We start from the raw sequence: 22,675 nt of genomic DNA on the forward strand, positions 1-22,675 counted from the left end.
TCTGTATATACAATGTCCATAGACAGCGAAGTGCTTCGTTGCTGGACTAGTCCGGCAAGGTTAATCGCTTAGTGATAAATCCTTCACAGTTAGCAAACAGCACTTTGACAAGGGACAAATCCCTGAATTCTGTGTTTCAGCCTGTATCTCCTGCTGTCTTCAGATTACATAGCACAAACCTGCTGACAGATTCTTAAGCCCCGCAGAACAGTTGGGGCTTGTTCACACAGCGTTTTTGATGCATTTGTTTTTCTGTGCTGGGAAAAAAATACGTTTTACAGTAACTGCAAAATGAAAAATTTCTAAAATCACATTCACAGTGCATTTTTTTGTGTTTGTCAGCCATTTTTCCCCCATTGAGATCAAAATGACTTAGTACCAAAAACCATACAAAAAAACCTGCACAAAATACACACCACAAAATGTGTATAGTTTACACTGTAGTTTTCTGGCCATAGTCTTCATTTTTTTATGCAGAAATAAAAACATCAAAAAATGCTAAGTGTGAACATACAATTAAATTGTTTATGTAAAACTATGTATAAAAGGTCTAAATTAAATCCGCTTATTACGTTTGGTTTATATACTGTATAACCTACCCCTAGGTCCTGTTCACATCATGTTTATGGACATATATGGAAGGAAAAGCTCTTGTCAAATAACTCGGATGTATATAAGAAAACATTGCATGTCTTTACTGGATACTGTTGTGTATCATAGCTTTGTCTACTACACTACTCATTTTGTGGCCCACCTTTTGGCCTAAGTCAGCTTAATAAAACCCCATGGACACGATTAGGAGTTTTTTCTTGCATTACACTAAACAGAGGCCAAAACCGTAATGTGAACCCAGCCTTAATCGCATTCACTCATTGCACTGGAAACAAAAGCAAATTAGAGAAACATACCGTTATTTCCAAGACCATAGTCAAATCCTGGCACAAGGTTTCCACTCGCTGTACGGCGAAATATCTGAATGGAAAATGGGCTAGGAGGTGGCGTCTGACATCCCTGATCCAAAGCTTGCTCTGTAAAGGGGGACCAGACAAATTATAGTCACTGCTAAATCATAGAGTTATTCCTAAACGTAAAGTGAAAAACAAGATGCTTTTACATCTATAGACACAATTTCCAAGGCATTGACATCTCAGTCTAGGCAGAGTGTGGAGGTAGAAAAAAAAAATTACATATATACGTACACACACAAAATATAATATACGCAAACACAAATCGGGAAGAAATGCCCAACGGGGCTCCTCCGGGAGTCGCTGTGAGCATCTAATTCTGACCAATAAGCAGATTTGTCAGCCTGTTTCTTGCTGAATTGACAAGGGCAGGATGGCAGGGCTACATGAACGCCCACCAGTATAATGTTTTTTTTCTTTTGGACCCAGAAGAAACAAGTGTCTGAATAAGAAATGGCCATTGTCTTAGTCCGTTCCCTTGCTGCATGTTGTATGCCCACATGGGTTATGAAGAGAGATTTTTCTCCTAGTGAGAGCTGTATGGTTTCTACTTCTGTACTGAGCTATAGAAAGGTTTTCTGAATGCTGAGCACCACAGGGTCTGATTCATACATTGTTGCAAACATACTCCAGCTCCCCCTCAGTCTTTCTGCATGTCTACATTTTAGCAAAACATGGGGGTTCAAATGCTGGAACCTCCAGCGATACAGAGAACAGGGTTTTAACATAGAGCCAATGGATTCAACTGTATGGTAGGATTGGGGAGATTTACATGAGCGCACTAAATGTAAATCAAAAGCATAACGTGAACAAATAATGGTATTCTCTCAACTTAAAGAGCTTCTACACCACACGTCAATCTCTGGCCTGTGCGCCAAATTTTACCCTCAGTGATTATAATTGGCCGACGTATGGAGGACTATGTGGGGCCCATTATACTGTATGGAGGACTATGTGGGGCCCATTATACTGTATGGAGGACTATGTGGGGCCCATTATACTGTATGGAGGACTATGTGGGGCCCATTATTCTGTATGGAGGACTATGTGGGGCCCATTATTCTGTATGGAGGACTCTGTGGGGCCCATTATACTGTATGGAGGACTCTGTGGGGCCCATTATACTGTATGGAGGACTATGTGGGGCCCATTATACTGTATGGAGGACTATGTGGGGCCCATTATACTGTATGGAGGACTATGTGGGGCCCATTATTCTGTATGGAGGACTATGTGGGGCCCATTATTCTGTATGGAGGACTATGTGGGGCCCATTATTCTGTATGGAGGACTATGTGGGCCCATTATACTGTATGGAGGACTATGTGGGGCCCATTATACTGTATGGAGGACTATGTGGGGCCCATTATACTGTATGGAGGACTATGTGGGGCCATTATACTGTGTGGAGGACTATGTGGGGCCCATTATACTATGTGGAGGGCCGTGTGGGGATCACAGTTAGGGCTTCATACTGTGTTGGGATCACCATACTTTGTCAAGTTGAGAGAGGCTACAGTGGGGTCACCGTACCTTATGTGTGAAGGGTACTGTGGAGAAATTAGCTGTAGAGGTATCATACTGTGTTTGGGGGGCACTTTTGTTGGCACCATACTTTATGGGGGCAATGCAAGGGCAATCTAGGGACTTCAATAGGAGGAAAATTACTCTGTAAGGGCTGCAAAGTTGTGAGATATGCTCTTATGTGACCCCACCGAATATTAATTTTTTTTTAATAAATATTAAGGTTGGCCAGCGACTTTGTCCAAGTTTTTAATTTTGGCCCTCTGTGTATTTGAGTTTGACATCCCTGTTCTACATTTATCATAGTTGTAAAGTTTAAATTCAGTGCTTGAAAGCATGACCAGGTGACTTACATTTTTCTATTTTAATTACCTCTTATTAAAATCCTCTCCAAACGGCAGGATTGTTAATTTTATGTACAGCTCAATGACTGGGTTACCATCCACTTCTATCATAGGTGGCTGGTGTTCTAGGCAAGGGGTACACGCTTACATGCTCTAGGCTTTCAGAGCAGCACTTGCAGGCGCTAAATTGGCTATATCGTTGTATCCGGCCAACTTCAGAGACCTTGAGCTTCTCCCACGCTGCAGAGGCAAAGCTGCCTCTGCTGGCAACATGGAAGAGCACACAGATCGAACCAGCAAACTAGCAATCCTCAGGAGTGCATTGCCTTTAGGAAGCAAGGAGGCAGGGAAGCGGTGTGCTCCTGAAGAATGAAGATGATACAATCCCTTTCAATAATGTACTGCATTGAACATAAAAAGCTTGAAAGCTGGACACAAGTGACGACAATACACAGGATAGTCAGTAGGGCAAAAAATAAATCTTAACATACAAGTTTTTTACTTTAAAGATGATTGCTCAGTTATCTTGATTTGTGCATAACACCTTTCAGAAATTCAAATGTAACAAAAGGTTATAATAAAGTATATATCAAAGAAAGGTTGTAAACTTGCCATCCTCATGACGGAGATATTGATTGCCACCAGCATCTCTAGCCAAGGACCAAGCCTCCCCTTCATCATTCTCACAGAATTCTACCATGCTGTTCTTGTCCAGCTGTACCCATGTACCTTCTGAACTGACAACCTGGTACAGAGACACAAACCACAAGATTCATGGAGTTCATGCAGTTGCAGAGCCTAATATGATGAAAATTAATGACTGCATGCTAAGGTACTGGCATGGTCTGCATAGCATAGAAATATATAGACATTTTTGTGAACATCAGTATTTAAGGCAGAAGCATAACAGCAAGCAGAATAACAATCCAGCAAAAAAATGGCAAGCTTTGCATGTCCCAATTTAAACCACCGCATCCACATATTTCAGAAGTGGATCGAGAAATCGCATGACACACTACATCCTGGAGCGAAATGCATGAACGCTGAAAATCACATTTCAAAAGCAACAAATCGAAAGAAAGTCAATTAGCAAGTTAATTTTTAACTTGCACCCATACCAATATATTAGTTTGCAGCTGTCCAGATTAACTCTATTTTCCAGAATTGGGGTTAGTGAATACTCTATCAAATTTGCAAAATTAGCACATATTAGCACAATATGAAAACAAAACATGGAAAGAAGAAATGAAAGGGTAAATTACTTTAGCATTTGCAAGACAGAGGCAGTTTTATGTAAGTCCATACCTCGCCGACAGCCTTGACTTTGTTTCCCAGTACTAACATTCCAATTGGGATACCTCTTAGGTTTGGGCAGCTTCTGATGTTATGACCGGATGGCCCAGTTTTCACTACCTTGTAGAATCCTGGCCCGCCCCGGAGTACTGGGACCTCATGCTCTCGCATGGTCATCTCTTGGGTACAGTGTACATTGAAATCTTTCACCAAATCCTCTGCATTTGCTGCCTGCTCCTGAAAAACAAAACAAACAAAAGATCTATCAAACTGTCCAGAGCGTTCCTGGTAAAATGCAAGATGTAAGTTCAAATGTCAGACGTATGTGGCATACGGTCCTTTGTCCATCCAATAAAAAGTAAAAAATAGCAACAGCTCCTACTTTATATGATCAATGTATGTAAGTCAGCCAAGTCTTCTAGGATTCTGCCATGTGCGGAATACAATACAGATTGCACTCTGGCTCATGGCAAAAGACTGGATCAGATACAGACTGCCTGTACAGACAGACAAGGAACTGCTCGAGAGCGAAATTCTCCAGAATATCCAGGCTAATCACACAGAAGGCATAGCTTACTGAGAGGCACAGCTCACCTCCTCTCCTCCCTATACAATAATTTCACAGGTCACAGAGCAAGCCAAGAAAGCTCTCCTGCAGAAGTCAATATACATTTCCAGACAACTGTTGGCTGTGGTCCATTTAGCTTTCAATCATGTACAGAAAATTGTAGATTTTTTTTTTATTCTATCAGAAAATAAAACCAATGTGGGTGTAGTCTGATTACAGACTGTAGAGATGGCGTATATCCATACTTTCGCCTACTAATAAAATTTTTGATTATGGGTGAGGTATACAATTTTTTTACTTTCACTGCTGCTGTTATTCGTGTGTTTGGCAGTTGTACCTTCTTACATACACAAAAACCGCTAGATGATACATTTACACTAGATTAGATAGATTACCACTGATATTTCAGGGTATGCTATGGTTTATTTAAAATGTAGTAATCGCTAAAAAAAAAAAGAAAAAAAAAGAGGATTATTTTAATTTAATAGCTCCATCATATGGTGAATTCACAGCTGCCAGACATGCCTGATGAAGGCCCAAAGAGAACACTGGAGGTAAATGTTGGGAAATATCCCAGATGTAAACCTCTGCCATACACTGCAAATGTGAGGTGAACCAGACAGGGGATCAATAACGCAGCGGGTTCAGGCCCATGTGTCGTTTGTCTGCTGCTGGCCTCCTGTCTATACATGTGCACTAAGCAGTGAAAATTAAGACGTTTGCAGTTCTTATTTAATGAGATCCAAGGATGTTCTCTCCTTACTTTTAATTCATTGTGTTCTGCAAGCGATTTACCTTGGCCATCACCCATGCATATAGCTGTATATTAAATCAGACAAGTAAGGTAACTAAACCTCTAAATAAGGGAAAATATGATCAAAATAAGGAGATTCGTCGTCACATCACTACAATGAAGAAGGCATCTAGGATTTATAAAAACTTAAACAAATATCTGCCCACAGGTTTATCATTCTCCATTGATATGGCACTGGTCACATGCCATATGTACCTAGATGGAGTGAAGCCAGAGATGAAACGGTCACATGGCGATCTGGGATGTCACAGCTCTACAAAACTTTCACTACTGAGTACTGTGTATAGCTTTCATCCATACACCCTCAAATGGTGGACTTTTTATGGATAATAATAATGCTACAAGAGGTTTTAAACTTCAATGTTGGAGAACAACTCTCTTGTTGTAGATTACCTTCACTAACCAGAGTGTTCTTGGTAAGGGAAGTGGTAATCATCGACATGGATTTGGGTGAGCTGGATAGTTTTCTGTTAATGTGTTTTGGAACGTGAAGAATTATCTATTGCATTACGTTTATACAACACAGAGTTACTGGATATTTAATGCCCACAGATGGAAAGACATTACTACCGGGCTGTGCAGCGTACTGCATCCATTCCAGTGTCCTGCACAGCCAGGTTGCTGGTGCTACATCCTATTCAAAGGAAGCAAATCCTGGAACGCATGTGTTGCTGGTTAATTCATTTATTCCACATATCACATCAATCATTGATTCGATATGTGGAATAAATTAACCAGCAACACGTGAGAGCCGAGATTTGCTTCCTTTTTAACACTATTCCTCCACGTGCACCACCTCTACAACAGCGGAGTGCCGACTACACCTTTATCAACTCTACATTCTGCAGAAGGAATCACAGTTTTCGCGTCTTCCCCAATCCTAAAAAGAAGGCATACCTCTGTGATATGAGTAGAACAAGTCTTATTTTTTTTTTTATAGTTACAACCAGGAGTTGGTGTCCATTTTGGTGGAGTCTGAGTCTGTATAAAATCGACCGACTCCTAAAATATACAGTAAACTGGGTACAGTAGTACAATGCAGGATGTGCTGTACATTTTTTATAGGAATTTGGGAAAGTTATGAAATGTCCTATAAATGTCTGTTCTGTTCCTGATCTAAGGATCTGGGCTTTTAGGGGAGATGAATCTGTGCTGACCTTTTTGTAAATACTCAATAGTGAGGCCGAGCTGTGGAGTCAGGAGTCAGGGAAATTGAAGAGTCGGAGTTTTGGCTTACCGACCCCACAGCCTTGGTTACAACCATTATCTGTGAGTTAAATCCATCAGCAGAACAAACCGCGCTCCTTCCCATAGAATTTTCTACAGTGTATACATTACAATCAAAACCCATACACAAGAAAGGATATAACGCTCTGCAACAAGTACAAAAATAAAACTTTTGGTTTTACCCCCTACTTTTTTATTGCTTTTTAAAAGTATGAAATGTTGTATTAATAAAATTATTTTTTAGCGCTTCACATTCTCTTCTGTATTGTTTTTGCCCATTGTACTTACTATGAAAGGACTTTATTACTTACATTTAAACTTCACATAGGTAACCATGTATGGGTTTTTAAACAGAGGTTTAGAAAAATGGAGCTGAATAGAACAGCTAAAATGTAAAAGAAACCTGTCAGAAGGTTTGTAGACCACAACTAAATGTCATCCACGTAAAGTCCCTGTAATGTTGATGACATTCACACCTTTATTTTATATGTCCATGCCTCGGATTTATAGAAATCCATCTGTACATTTTCATGCAAATGAGCTGTAAGTACGCGGGGCTTGGCCCTATACTTACAGCCCCCCACTTCTCCCACCTGCGACAGGTTACTGTCAGTGACTGACAGGTCATTCTCATCTGCGACCTGCTCCTCAGCATGAGATCTCGCACAAGAGACATCATTACCAGGGGGGCAGCGCATGCGCAGATCGATAGTCTGTCAGCAAGACCTTTCTGCGCACGTACTGCCCCGGGAATGATGGCGCTACTGTGAGATCCTGGGCCGGGGAGCAGGAAACAGAGAAGATGGATTTCTGTGAAACAGAGACACGGAGACATAAAACAAAAGTATGGACTTCATCAACATTTCAGGCGCTTTACATAGATAATGCTAGTTTGGGGTCTAAAAACCTGCTGACAGGTCCCCTTTAAGAGATCTACTTCTGCAACATGCATCTCACTTACATCCACTAATACAGGATAGGACATTAGAAAAAAAATAGATGGATGGACAAATATTAAGACACAGCATCAGCGAATCTAAAAGACTGGTGAGAGCAGGAATACAGAACTCACCTGAGGAAAAAATGTGTTAGAAGTCCAAGATAAAAAGTCCAACTCCCTGGTTCCTTGGCTAGCATAAAAGATATTCTGAGTAGCAGAAGTTTAGAGAGAAAATATTGACAGAGAAAAATCGAAAAAGAAGGAGCAGCAGATTATATAAAACGCCATTAATATAGAGGAAAACACAGAATAGAAGACTCAGCAATTTCTGCAGTGTATAACATTCTGTATAGTCAACACTTGGAGAGATGATCAATTCAACACAGGTTAGATAACTCTGGAAGGGATGTAGTGTGTCATGCCATTTAATGAGGAGCTTATAGCAGAACATAGTAAGGCTGAGTGCACAACTACATATGCCTGCATGGAAATCAAGGAAAGGAGCACTACAGGCAGAATGGATTCATCGGGAAATGGAAATTTGTAGTGGAGGGTCTTTAAGGAGGTGAAGCACAACACGGGGATTTTCAGAATCAGAGTCACACACCATGCCCTCCAGTCCTGCGCCAGGGATAACACAGCGAATCCGTTTCACCTGGAGTGCTACTTTATCTGCTGGTTAAGGTTACACAACCACAAGTTTCAAACAATAATAGCATTCTTTTCAATACAATTTTTTTTTTTATTTCATTTTCCACATGTACGTAAAAATATAACAGAATGTTACCGATGGAGCAGTGTGGATTAACAGAAAATTATCATTTTGTATACAATGGAGTGGTGGGAAAGTCTATCGCACTATTTGTCACAGTAAAATAAAAAAAAAATACTAGGACCCTGACAGACCTATAGATCAAAAGCATCTGTCAGGGACTAGAAAACAAAACTTACAAAACCCCCCAACTAATGACATCAACAGTGCAATTAATCCTGCGTTTGTTTGGTGGTGTATACAGTCTATGATTGCCAAAACGGCTCTTAGAAATGCTGGGAAAATTAAACACATTGTCCACATTTATTAAAAGCGGTGTCATTTTTACATTTATCTGTAGACCACGTTAGTGACAAATGTGTTACTATGGACTGTAGCAGTTAAAAGTTGTAAAAATTAAACAAACCCTAAATCTAGAAAATGCTAAATTAAATTCAAAATATCCCAGGAATTTATCCCATAATATACTCTATTTTGTCTCATGTTACAAATAAAATTGAGGAAAATTCTAAAGGAATCTCCTGTGTGTGTGTCAGGATCTGAACTCCCCCTCACTCTACTTTGTCTGGCCGTAAGACAACTGCCCGAGCCCTTCCTCAGCTAGGACAGGAGAGGGGCTTTTATAATCAGCCTCCAGATAATGGCAGGAGATTATCCTCTTTGTGCTCTGCAGGATTTCCACAAGATAGACAGGCAGAACAAGCTGTAGACTAACAGTGAAGACAATTATATTCCTTGTTTCACTTAAACATTCAGTTCTAGGTGCAGCGTTCTTTTAAAAACATGAGCTATAAAAAAAAAAATAAATAAAAACAAACAGTGGGGCCCTATTATTGATTGGAACACAATTTGGCCATAACATTCCACTGTATGAAAAGTAAAAGGGGATACAACCATATGGTCCTTTATACCCGTGACTAGCAACATTCTGCACTTTGAGCAATCAAAACTAAAATGGGTTGTCCAGGATTAGAAAAATGAGTGTAGTCTTTTTCTACTTGTGGGACAATTGTTAGGGAAATGTTTAGCAATAAATCATTCCCTGCAGAGAAAACGAAGAGATAAATAGTATTCTTAGTAGCAGATTCCTGCTCTGGAATCCAGAAGTCCCCATCTGGGCATAAAGAGATTGTAAAAGGAGTCCCCACCCCTCTCCTTTAACAGGTAGCTTTGTGAGAGCTAATTTAAATTATTTCTTTTTTTTTTAAATTGGAACATTTTCAGTTAACTGGTCGAATAATACTGATTACTTATGTTTAAGATAAGTTATGAAGCATCAGATGAGCAGGTGTCAGACACGATGCACTCCCAACTATCAGCAGTTATTTATACTGATGCCCTTCGGATGTAAACACCTTCATTGGAGCTGGGAGTGTAGCAGCAGCTGTCAGTTACTGCAGAGCAGCTACTATCACAACAGGAGCTTTTCTGTATTACCCGACAGCAGCCACCACGTTGAGTGGAACTGGGCCATGCAGGTCTAATCAAGGTGTTCACATCTGGCGGCTACTGGAGCAAACATCTGATCAGTGAGAGCAGGTTTTTTGAGTCTTGTAGAGATTGAGTTTCTTGTTATCCTCATTTAAAATGTATTAGTTGCTACAGACCAATCCTGCGTGTACATAATTGGTTTATCAGGAAGAGGTGATGATAAAACATGCATGTATAATAGTGTAAAGTCTAAAACGTTAAGTAGATTTCAAAAGATAATCTTGGCACTCACAACTTCAGTGCAAGTTCTTATTTTATTTCACCATGAAATATATAAAGTATTAGGACGCATTTCAGCCCAAGACATCTAAACAAGTAATTGTACATCACACTTAATAGTAATGTCTCCAGGAAACTGCATTAGTATTTGCACTGAAGTTGTGTGTGTAGGGACGTCCTTTGACTTCTATTTCATAGATTTCACGTCAACCACCTGGACAGGGGCGTTATGATCATTTTTGGAACTAAAGTATTATGCAAAGCTGCCTATACAACCATAAACCAGTTTTGCCACTGGATTGTAAAAAAATACACAGTAAATGGAGCATTATACAATATGGAAAAGGAAAATTCTAATTGGATCCTGCAGCCTGTTCTATCAAGTACTTAAACGACTCCTACGTATAGACCTCCAGATAAAACAGCAGGTATAAAATGCCACATATCTATCCCAAAATGGGACAAAGGGCTAAGCTGTGCTGAAGTTTTTGCCTCAAAGTATAAAATTGTAACAAATGCACCTAATGACATGGATCTACAGGGTTTGTCTACTCTGACACAGGCTTGTCCTAAAAGTCAATTATAAAGGAGAAATCCAACTCAGAAGTAATTTATGTTCACCTAAAATATGTCAAATAATCAGCCAGAAAACTAATCAACTGATATAATGGGAAATTAGAGCTCTGCTATGACACAAGCACTGTCATATTTCTATCTGTTTGAAGATGGCAGTGTGTAGTGTATATCTTAATTACAATTAAAAATGTAATTTTGGTTTTCAACAGATCCAATAAGCATAAACTATTAAAAGCCATAAAATAAAAGCTGGGTATAATGGCGATGAGCCTACACATTGACAGCTCGCAATACTCTATGGTACACAAGACTGCAGTGTGCTAGTACAGGGTGTACATCAGAAAAAAGGGGCTCTCCGTGTTATGGGTGGGCATATTACTGCGTCAATTCGTTATTGCCAAGATGTTTCTAAGAGGCTCCTAGACTAGTGTGAACTGATACCTGGGGCTTTACACAACTATTTTATGGTAAAGCAGGTACATCCATAAGAGAAGGAATCTAGAGAAATGTGAAAACCAATGGGACAGCCAGGATGCAGGGCTTGGGTTATTAATGAGACCAATATTTGTACAGTAAATCAGGAGAACTGACGTCCATTTAAACACACATTATCCCCCCCCCATATATATATTATTTTTTTCCTATTGGAACAAAATAACAGATGGCACAATCAACAAAAGATACTTGAGTACAAGCACGGTGATACTGTGATGAGGTGACCATTCCTGATGAAGCAGACCGGACATAACTAATTATACAAAGATTATTTAAACCAAAGCATATCTGTGCAATGTTAATAACTTGTGATCCATATTACAGACACCAAAAATTGACAATAAATGAAATAACTTGAAATGATAAATCGGTGTATTAGAGGAGCCTCTACGGCACGGTGATAAGGGTGCCTTTTACTTACATCAACAGGAGCCAGGAGACTCTTGCCGAGATGCTGATTAAAAGACAGGCACCAAGCTTCATTGTAACCATTCATGTTAGGAACATACTTCTTTATTGTCTCATCATTCAGCCTGAGCCACACACCATCATCATTGTGGATCTAGATGGGAAACAAGCAACAATAGCGAGCCATGCTCTCCTGTAACTACTTTCTGGTTAGCAAGTTCTATGAGGCCAATGGTAGATGTGAAGCACAACTGTGGGGGTCTATGCCACGTGCGTTACCAGTGATACACAGGTGCAGTGAAGGGCGTGAATGGTGAAGAGTGGGAGGACAATGCTCACATGGATATACCAGGAAAAGAGCATGGAAGCAGGCAGGACTGGCAGTGTCTAACACTACAGGGCAAGGCAGAAAAGTATGCAAAAGTGGAATTAACAGTTATTGAAACTTACGAGAACAGAAAAGTCATAATGCACATTTGATGCTTTATCTGAAGTCATAACTGCCTACTGCAGCGTTACCGTAAGTTATTGAAGCAATTAATACAATTATCACTTAGCCTTTAAGTGCCATATAACTTGGTCAATGACCCATTATAGTTGGCCATGATGAATGAAATATCCTTAACAAAAAGTGTCTAAGGGTTTACCTCGTCAACAAAAGCGATGGTCCCATTGACTTTCACTATGCCTATCTGCTCACTCTGAAGGGAAGGGTGGCTACGAATACGGAGCCCTGCACTGTCCTTGGCGACAAATTTGCGAACCTATGAAGCAGAGGTAGACAGAAAGGAGAGAAAACCTAAAGCGCAACAGCACAGCAAAAACAAAGCCTGAAAAACACAGCGCATCAAAAAAATAAGGGGATATATTAAGGCAAAAAAGTTACAGGTTGTTGCTAGTTTCCCAGAGTAATGCAATAATTGAATAAAAAGAGTAGAGCTGATAAAAATCCATTTCTGAAAAAAAACAACACGCAACATCCTCAGCAATGGACTCAAGACAAAGCTGGCCCTTAATAGTATCAGGCAGTAGGTTTTACGTTTCCCTGTAAATTGGACAGTTGAAACATTATCAAAGTGATAGAATCAAGTTTTAGCTCGAATGTTTTATGTCATTTTAGTCTACCCTGTCTGTGGCAGAAACGGGCCAGGCATACATTTCATTGGTTTATTGTCCTTTTCTGAGAACTGGTCTTTAACACAGTACTGCGTGTGGCCAAGTGTCTCCTCTCCGGGTCTAATTCTACCACTACGAATCTAAGTTCAGTCTATGGATCCATGGCCAGACAGGATCAGCATATATGCCGTGAAGCACCAGGGGCATACCTCAAGATGCAATGCCCATCAGTGTAACGCAAGGATTACTACTGGCTTCTGCGCAGCTGGCCACAATTATATAGAGCAGATTGAGGCCATTTGCTCGCAAGGAGCAGATTTGCGGCAGATAATCACTGCAGCAAATAAGCAAGAATCCATGTAATTGTGCCCGATTTGCTGCACTTTTCCCTAGGATACCAATCCCCTGCAGCTGCAGAGACTCCCTTGACTGTTTCTCTGTTGGTCTCGGGTAGTGACATTTTGTTACATGCCACTACAGCAGTGGTCACATGGAAAGAGACAATCCGAGAAGGGCACGTGCCAGCAGTCTACTCCACTTTACCCTTTCCTTGGGCAAATGACTAACTCTGTGGGAAATGGCCGGTTCCATATAATAGAGAATTACAGAAGATTTTAGAGATATTGGTTGCATTGCAAAACAACGGATGCTGGAAAAAATACCATTTAGAAATGGACTAAAATAGCAAAATTAATTATGTTCAAGTTCATTACCAAAATATTAGTGTTAGAATGAAGTTAAGGAAGTTTAAGCAATGTAATAATCTACCTTGTTAGGTTGAGGCTCTGCTTTTGGTTTTACCAACTGTGTCCCAGGAGGAATCATTCCTTTCGGTGGATCCTTTACTTTGACTTCTAATCCTGCATCTATATTTAAAAAAAGAAAAAAAAATAGAAAATACATGTACAAAACGTTAGCCTACAATGGCAGAAAAAATAAAATAAAGTTTGTTCCAAAGTTTAAAGAAGACCTGTCACCAGGTCAAAGTGGCCAGTATTTACTCTTATTTTATTCCCGCTGATCCTCTGAGTATTTTTATTTTTTTTTAAATTTGCCATAAGGTGTGCGATATGGGCATTTTTATTTCATGCTAATTTTCATGGTCTTTACCAAGGGGGAATTGCTTAAAGGGTAATAATGCAGAGCAGCCTAAAGATACCTCCCAGAGAATCCTGTGAGCCACACCCACTTGTAAGACCCTAAAAAGTAAAAGTAAATAAAAAGGCCCATATCTCTGGAACTGTATGGTGGTTTTCACAAAAAAAAACCCAAAAAAACAAGAACTGAAAACTCAGGTGATCAGTTGGGATTCAATGAGATCAAAAACTGGACACTTCCCACGGTGACATGTCCTGATTGAGGGTAAGCTGTGATTTCTTGTAGATTAACGTTTTCGATTTGAACTATAGGTGCATCCATAGGAACACGTGGGGCTGCAATTTATAGCACTCCTGTGGACTGCAGCAGTCACTTGACTAGAATGGGTGGAGGGTTGTTGACATTTAAAAAAAAAAAACAAACAAACTTTAATAAAGACCTTTAGCAGAAACAACTATCCAGAATATCATAATCTTTATCTTTTGGTCAGGTGCTAACATGAATTTTACATTTTCACATTCCATTCTATGGTAAGTTATCATTCCCATGAGGCTTCAGCACAGCATTCACATGGACAGGTAATGAGTGCCAACTCTAAAAGCTAGCAGGACTGCAATTATGCTCAGATCTATTATTGTTCTATAGAAGCTAAGGAATCATACATTATACAGTAGGGAAGGCTGAACTGTCATTATTACTGATAATATAATAATCATCATTGACTGTGATAAGAGTTTGATACTCCCATGAGGAGTCGGGGTGGGGAGTCCAAACAGGAAGTTGAGGTGGCTGTAAGGGTAATATTCCCCATAGTCACTGAACCCAAATTCAGACTGCTGTTATTTAATGGATTCAGTGTGATACTTAGTGATAGCAGCTGTAAGATGGAATTCCTTTATGGAAAACTTTGATTGAAAATTCCCTTTGTAATAATTACCAATCTCTATTCCATCTATGGTGACATGTATCGTATAAAGGCCGACAGCACCAGGAGTCCAATTTGCACAATAGGTCCCATCATTGTTGACACGAATTAACATATTTTCACTTGGCCTATTTGGAAGGAAATAAGGCATACATTGTAAAATAAATAAAAAATAGCAGCCATACCTAAACATTATAAACAAAGTAACATGTATAGATAGCAGTCAGGTACCTAAAAGCATTAGATTGGCTAACACGGAGTTGTATAATTAAGGTTCATCATTACCTTTTTATCGTGATCACATTTTAAATAAAAAAATAAATATATCTGTTTTCTTTAAAAAAATTGCAATGGAATCTAAACAAAAAAAACCCTATAGTCTCAGAGAAGGGGAAAATTATTATATTTATTGTACTATAAAACAGATCGGATTATCCCACTCTGCATGCACACGTACTAAGCAGCCACTACTGATAACGCTTTCCCTGTCATCCAAGAAGCGCATTACTACTTTACCATTTCTAATACATAACAGCAATTGACAAATAATATGGGCAATTTGCCAGGTACCTACCTTTTGGGCATTGGTGAGGCATAGCGAAGTTCTTCAAATGAGTAACTTTCATAAGCCTTAAATAAAAAAAAAACAAAAATGTATTCTTGAAGACTGTGGTGAAGTTTTTATTCAGTGGTTAAAATATGGACCTCTTCCATAAGGCAATATTGTAGCCAGTATTTTGCATTAGTATTTGAAAGCTCAAAACAGGAGATCGGTCCAAAGAGAAATGTGAATCTTTCCATTGCAGTTTATATCTCCACACCTGGTGTGGCTTCTAAATACTGATGCAAAATACAGATCAAAATATTTCATGTTAAAAGCGGCCTTAAAAATGGTTTTCTTAAAGTTCTTGCAAAAACAAGAAAATTTACCCCGTATTAAAAATCCTCTCAGATGTCAAGAACGAAGGGATTTTTAATTTTAAAGTGTCACTGTCTAGGTTACAGGCCAGCATGAGAGGACATTACCTAGACAGGGAAGGCTCAGAACTTACATGCTATACGCTTTAGAGTGGCCTGCTCTAGTGCTCTGAAGCCCGCCAGATCTTGCCAGCCTTGCTCCTTCTGCCCTTGTCACAAGTTGTAAAGCTGGCTCTGCCAGTAGCATGGGATAGCACTCCGCTCGGCTCAGAAGTGCGACTACGCTATTGGTCTGAGCGGTCAATCTTCAGAAGAGCACTGCAGCCAGCATTGTAGGAATCCGGGAGGCAGTGAAGGAGTACAGTCTGTCAAGAGTTTGATTCCCCCCACCATAAAAAGTGAGGCATATCTAATCGATATTCCAGAAATCTCTAATAGATGTGGTTCCTGAAGGTAGAACAAGCATCTGGCAAACAATCATGGCATACCCTATGGACACGCCATACATGCCTAGATGACAAAACCTCAGTAAGTGGGATCATTAACAAAAGTTTTTGTTTAAAACTATCATCTTTCAGTGTGGCCTAATTACAATTTCAAACCATATTAAGTATTGCAAATATATCTATATATGTATCTCTATCTCAAGGTGATCGAGTCACACCAAGTTTGTCCCAATACTCGATGACCTCTATACCATTAAGCATGTCTCGTGTCATATCCATACCTTCATCATTGTGATTGCAATATAACGGGCTTCCTTCACAATCATTGGTTCGTAGGAAGCATCGAGTTTAGGTGACGGAAGGCCACCAAAAGTCATATCAGTAACTGAAGATGTAGAGGATGATGGGCTGCCTGGAATCCGGGGAAGTTTTTTTATTTGCTCTTGTTGCAGGGACGTCTTTTTTTGTGATACAGGGACAGCTTTCACTTCCACCTGTAAAAACAGACAAATGAAAATGATAAAATTAAAAAGGGAACACTCCGCACTTGAATAACATTTTATGATATTCCATAGTTGAGGCTACATAAAATGCTTGGTAAATAAATTTCTTTCCTCCTAAAAGGTTTCAATTAATGGATTTCTTTTTGGCAGGTTAGACATGTTTTGTAACTTGTGAACAAGGTCTAAAACTACTCCCCCCCCCCCCCCCCCTCCTTTTTGTATTTTCATATTGACTATCTTGTGTCTAAAACAGAACATTGCCCAATTCAGCGGACCATGACCCTCATGAATGTTCGAGTGAGAACTCAACAGCCAACAAATTGTATTTAACCTATACAAATCGTGCTTCCTTTTAGTACCTGTGCTTACAACTTACTTACAAAGCTGTTGTAGGGACTGGTTCTGAACACTTTAAAAACCCAAATTAATCATGTGGTACTGACTCATCATAAAAAAACGGTCACATTTCTTAAAGGGAATCTGTCACCCCCCTGGGACTTATCTGACCTCTAATATGAGCATACAGGTGATAGAAATGTAACTCTATACATGCCTCATATTAGTGGTCTTGTTGCTGTGAAATGTCTTTTTATTCATTCTGGTTTCTGATGCGTTTCCCGTCCAGGGGCCAGCAAGAAATCCCCGTCTCCTGTGTGAATTACAAGGTTTCCCCCCTCCCATGCACGTCACAGTGCCCAGTGACATGCAGTCGCCACGGCCAGATCCCGCACCTTCTGTAAAAGATGAAGTGCGCAGGCACGAGATTTGGCCGCGACAACTGCACGTCACAGGGCACTGTGACGTGCAGGGGATGGGGGAAAGAATTGATACAGTAGGCGGGATTTCTTCCAGTCCCCTGACAGGAACACATCAGAAACCAGAATGAACAACATTTCACACTTCCTGCAGGAAAACAAACATACTTCTCATCTCTCATATTCTCTCAGTCTCACAACCCTAAACAGCTATTCAGTACTTTTAATTCTCTCCTCTGTCCCCCAGCACCCTCTCCCTCTCCGCTCATCTCAGCTGATGACTTTGATACCATCAGACAAAGCTTTTGCCATAAGTCCCCACAGTCCCTCCTCATATCTACTCAACTCTCCTCCTCTGCCATCACGGAAGATCAACTTTCCTCTTTACTCTCAAAGTCACATCTCACCACCTGTGAACTTGACCCAATCCCATCTTACCTTATCCCAAATTTTAGCGCAGTCTTCATCCCAACCCTAACCCACCTCTTCAACCTGTCACTAACAACTGGTGTCTTCCCCTCATGCTTCAAACATGCCTCGATCACACCCATCCTCAAAAAGCCATCCCTTGACCCATCCTCTCTGTCTAGCTATCGCCCCATATCACTTCTCCCCTATGCCTCAAAACTACTGTAACACCATCTTGAGCTGTCCTCCCACCTCTCCTCCTGCTCCCTCTTTGACAGCCTCCAATCTGGCTTCTGACTGCACCATTCTACTGAAACTGCCCTGACTAAAGTCACCAACGACCTACTGACCGTCAAATTCAAGCGGCACTACTCTGTCCTTCTCCTTCTGGACCTGTCATCTGCCTTTGACACAGTAGACCATTCCCTCTTACTACAGACTCCCTCATCTCTCAGCATAACCGACTTGGCCCCATCTGGGATCTCCTCATACCTAACAGACCGGACATTCAGTGTCTCCCACTCACACACCATGTCCTCATCTCACCCCCTATCTGTCGGTGTCCCCCCAAGGCTCAGTTCTAGGACCCCTACTCAGGTCCGGCTCCAGGTTTTTGTGGGCCTTGGGCGAAAGAGTCTCAGTAAGCCCCTTTAACAAATACCACGATTTATGATGCACAGATACCGCAGAGAAATATATATATAGTACAATGCCAAAGATTTCACTTCTTCCATTATATGAGCGATATCTATCTACAATAGCTCAGAAACTGGTGAATTCTCTCAAAGCACAGTGCAGACCGGACAGTATAGTCCTCCATACAGTATTATGGGCCCCATATAACGCTCCATACAGGATACTGGCCCCTACATAATGCCCCATGCAGGATGTCACTTCCCTCCCCCCATATAATGCCCCATGCAGGATGTCACCCCCCCCCCATATAATGCCCCGGGCAGGATGCCACCTCTCCCCCCCCCCCCATATAATGCCCCATGCAGGATGTCACCTCCCCCCCCCCCATATACTGCCCCATGCAGGATGTCACCTCCCCCCCCATATACTGCCCCATGCAGGATGTCACCCCCCCCCATATAATGCCCCGGGCAGGATGCCACCTCTCCCCCCCCCCCATATAATGCCCCATGCAGGATGTCACCTCCCCCCCATATACTGCCCCATGCAGGATGTCACCTCCCCCCCCTATATACTGCCCCATGCAGGATGTCACCTCCCCCCCCCATATACTGCCCCATGCAGGATGTCACCTCCCCCCCCCATATACTGCCCCATGCAGGATGTCACCTCCCCCCCCCATATACTGCCCCATGCAGGATGTCACCTCCCCCCCCCATATACTGCCCCATGCAGGATGTCACCCCCCCCATATACTGCCCCATGCAGGATGTCCCCCCCCCCCCCATATAATGCCCCATGCAGGATGTCCCCCCCCCCCCATATAATGCCCCGGGCAGGATGCCACCTCTCCCCCCCCCCATATACTGCCCCATGCAGGATGTCACCTCCCCCCCATATACTGCCCCATGCAGGATGTCACCCCCCCCCCCCATATACTGCCCCATGCAGGATGTCACCTCCCCCCCCATATACTGCCCCATGCAGGATGTCACCTCCCCCCCCCATATACTGCCCCATGCAGGATGTCACCCCCCCCCATATACTGCCCCATGCAGGATGTCACCTCCCCCCCCATATACTGCCCCATGCAGGATGTCACCTCCCCCCCCATATACTGCCCCATGCAGGATGTCACCTCCCCCCCCATATACTGCCCCATGCAGGATGTCACCTCCCCCCCCATATACTGCCCCATGCAGGATGTCACCCCCCCCATATACTGCCCCATGCAGGATGTCACCTCCCCCCCCCATATACTGCCCCATGCAGGATGTCACCCCCCCCATATACTGCCCCACGCAGGATGTCTCCCCCCCCTATATACTGCCCCATGCAGGATGTCACCTCCCCCCCATATACTGCCTCATGCAGGATGTCTCTCTCCCCCCCCCATATAATGCCCCATGCAGGATGTCACCTCTCCCCCCCTATATAATGCCCCATGCAGGATGTCACCTCTCCCCCCTATATAATGCCCCATGCAGGATGTCACCTCTCCCCCCCCTATATAATGCCCCATGCAGGATGTCACCTCTCCCCCCCTATATAATGCCCCATGCAGGATGTCACCTCTCCCCCCCTATATAACGCCCCATGCAGGATGTCACCTCTCCCCCCTATATAACGCCCCATGCAGGATGTCACCTCTCCCCCCCTATATAATGCCCCATGCAGGATGTCACCTCTCCCCCCTATATAATGCCCCATGCAGGATGTCACCTCTCCCCCCCTATATAATGCCCCATGCAGGATGTCACCTCTCCCCCCCCATATAATGCCCCATGCAGGATGTCACCTCTCCCCCCCTATATAATGCCCCATGCAGGATGTCACCTCTCCCCCCCCATATAATGCCCCATGCAGGATGTCACCTCTCCCCCCCTATATAATGCCCCATGCAGGATGTCACCTCTCCCCCCCTATATAATGCCCCATGCAGGATGTCACCTCTCCCCCCCTATATAATGCCCCATGCAGGATGTCACCTCTCCCCCTCTATATAATGCCCCATGCAGGATGTCACCTCTCCCCCCCCTATATAATGCCCCATGCAGGATGTCACCTCTCCCCCCCTATATAATGCCCCATGCAGGATGTCACCTCTCCCCCCCTATATAATGCCCCATGCAGGATGTCACCTCTCCCCCCCTATATAATGCCCCATGCAGGATGTCACCTCTCCCCCCCTATATAATGCCCCATGCAGGATGTCACCTCCCCCCCCCCCCATATACTGCCCCATGCAGGATGTCACCTCCCCCCCCCCATATACTGCCCCATGCAGGATGTCACCCCCCCCCCATATACTGCCCCATGCAGGATGTCACCTCCCCCCCCATATACTGCCCCATGCAGGATGTCACCCCCCCCCCCCATATAATGCCCCATGCAGGATGTCACCTCCCCCCCCATATAATGCCCCATGCAGGATGTCACCCCCCCCATATACTGCCCCACGCAGGATGTCTCCCCCCCCCTATATACTGCCCCATGCAGGATGTCACCTCCCCCCCATATACTGCCATGCAGGATGTCACCTCTCCCCCCCTATATAATGCCCCATGCAGGATGTCACCTCTCCCCCCTATATAATGCCCCATGCAGGATGTCACCTCTCCCCCCCTATATAATGCCCCATGCAGGATGTCACCTCTCCCCCCCTATATAATGCCCCATGCAGGATGTCACCTCTCCCCCCCTATATAATGCCCCATGCAGGATGTCACCTCTCCCCCCTATATAATGCCCCATGCAGGATGTCACCTCTCCCCCCCTATATAATGCCCCATGCAGGATGTCACCTCTCCCCCCTATATAATGCCCCATGCAGGATGTCACCTCTCCCCCCCTATATAATGCCCCATGCAGGATGTCACCTCTCCCCCCCCATATAATGCCCCATGCAGGATGTCACCTCTCCCCCCCTATATAATGCCCCATGCAGGATGTCACCTCTCCCCCCCCATATAATGCCCCATGCAGGATGTCACCTCTCCCCCCCTATATAATGCCCCATGCAGGATGTCACCTCTCCCCCCCTATATAATGCCCCATGCAGGATGTCACCTCTCCCCCCCTATATAATGCCCCATGCAGGATGTCACCTCTCCCCCTCTATATAATGCCCCATGCAGGATGTCACCTCTCCCCCCCCTATATAATGCCCCATGCAGGATGTCACCTCTCCCCCCCTATATAATGCCCCATGCAGGATGTCACCCCCCCCATATACTGCCCCACGCAGGATGTCTCCCCCCCCTATATACTGCCCCATGCAGGATGTCACCTCCCCCCCATATACTGCCATGCAGGATGTCACCTCTCCCCCCCTATATAATGCCCCATGCAGGATGTCACCTCTCCCCCCTATATAATGCCCCATGCAGGATGTCACCTCTCCCCCCCTATATAATGCCCCATGCAGGATGTCACCTCTCCCCCCCTATATAATGCCCCATGCAGGATGTCACCTCTCCCCCCCTATATAATGCCCCATGCAGGATGTCACCTCTCCCCCCTATATAATGCCCCATGCAGGATGTCACCTCTCCCCCCCTATATAATGCCCCATGCAGGATGTCACCTCTCCCCCCTATATAATGCCCCATGCAGGATGTCACCTCTCCCCCCCTATATAATGCCCCATGCAGGATGTCACCTCTCCCCCCCCATATAATGCCCCATGCAGGATGTCACCTCTCCCCCCCTATATAATGCCCCATGCAGGATGTCACCTCTCCCCCCCCATATAATGCCCCATGCAGGATGTCACCTCTCCCCCCCTATATAATGCCCCATGCAGGATGTCACCTCTCCCCCCCTATATAATGCCCCATGCAGGATGTCACCTCTCCCCCCCTATATAATGCCCCATGCAGGATGTCACCTCTCCCCCTCTATATAATGCCCCATGCAGGATGTCACCTCTCCCCCCCCTATATAATGCCCCATGCAGGATGTCACCTCTCCCCCCCTATATAATGCCCCATGCAGGATGTCACCTCTCCCCCCCTATATAATGCCCCATGCAGGATGTCACCTCTCCCCCCCTATATAATGCCCCATGCAGGATGTCACCTCTCCCCCCCTATATAATGCCCCATGCAGGATGTCACCTCCCCCCCCCCCCATATACTGCCCCATGCAGGATGTCACCTCCCCCCCCCCATATACTGCCCCATGCAGGATGTCACCCCCCCCCCATATACTGCCCCATGCAGGATGTCACCTC

At 43.5% G+C, this 22,675-nt stretch overlaps 1 protein-coding gene across 14 annotated transcripts in view; it reads right to left on the reverse strand.

The window, feature by feature from the left end:
• Positions 1–22,675, reverse strand: part of MYCBP2 (MYC binding protein 2) — a 275,096-nt gene that overhangs the window by 65,671 nt on the left and 186,750 nt on the right. For 9 of the 14 annotated variants that reach the window (XM_073664071.1, XM_073664064.1, XM_073664070.1 and 6 more), the window contains 10 exons: positions 16,421–16,633; positions 15,350–15,405; positions 14,788–14,903; positions 13,521–13,618; positions 12,284–12,400; positions 11,650–11,790; positions 7,808–7,882; positions 4,139–4,363; positions 3,446–3,578; positions 909–1,028 (listed from right to left, as the gene is read on the reverse strand). In XM_073664071.1, the coding sequence (XP_073520172.1) occupies positions 909–1,028; positions 3,446–3,578; positions 4,139–4,363; positions 7,808–7,882; positions 11,650–11,790; positions 12,284–12,400; positions 13,521–13,618; positions 14,788–14,903; positions 15,350–15,405; positions 16,421–16,633 (1,294 nt within the window). The remainder of the gene's footprint in view (positions 1–908; positions 1,029–3,445; positions 3,579–4,138; positions 4,364–7,807; positions 7,883–11,649; positions 11,791–12,283; positions 12,401–13,520; positions 13,619–14,787; positions 14,904–15,349; positions 15,406–16,420; positions 16,634–22,675) is intronic. The other 5 variants (XM_073664076.1, XM_073664073.1, XM_073664068.1 and 2 more) reach the window with 3 other exon arrangements.

The sequence above is a fragment of the Phyllobates terribilis genome, unplaced genomic scaffold (genome assembly GCF_046119375.1).
Source record: "Phyllobates terribilis strain yellow unplaced genomic scaffold, ASM4611937v1 Scaffold_2__4_contigs__length_985480577, whole genome shotgun sequence".
NCBI classification, from domain to species: domain Eukaryota; kingdom Metazoa; phylum Chordata; class Amphibia; order Anura; family Dendrobatidae; genus Phyllobates; species Phyllobates terribilis.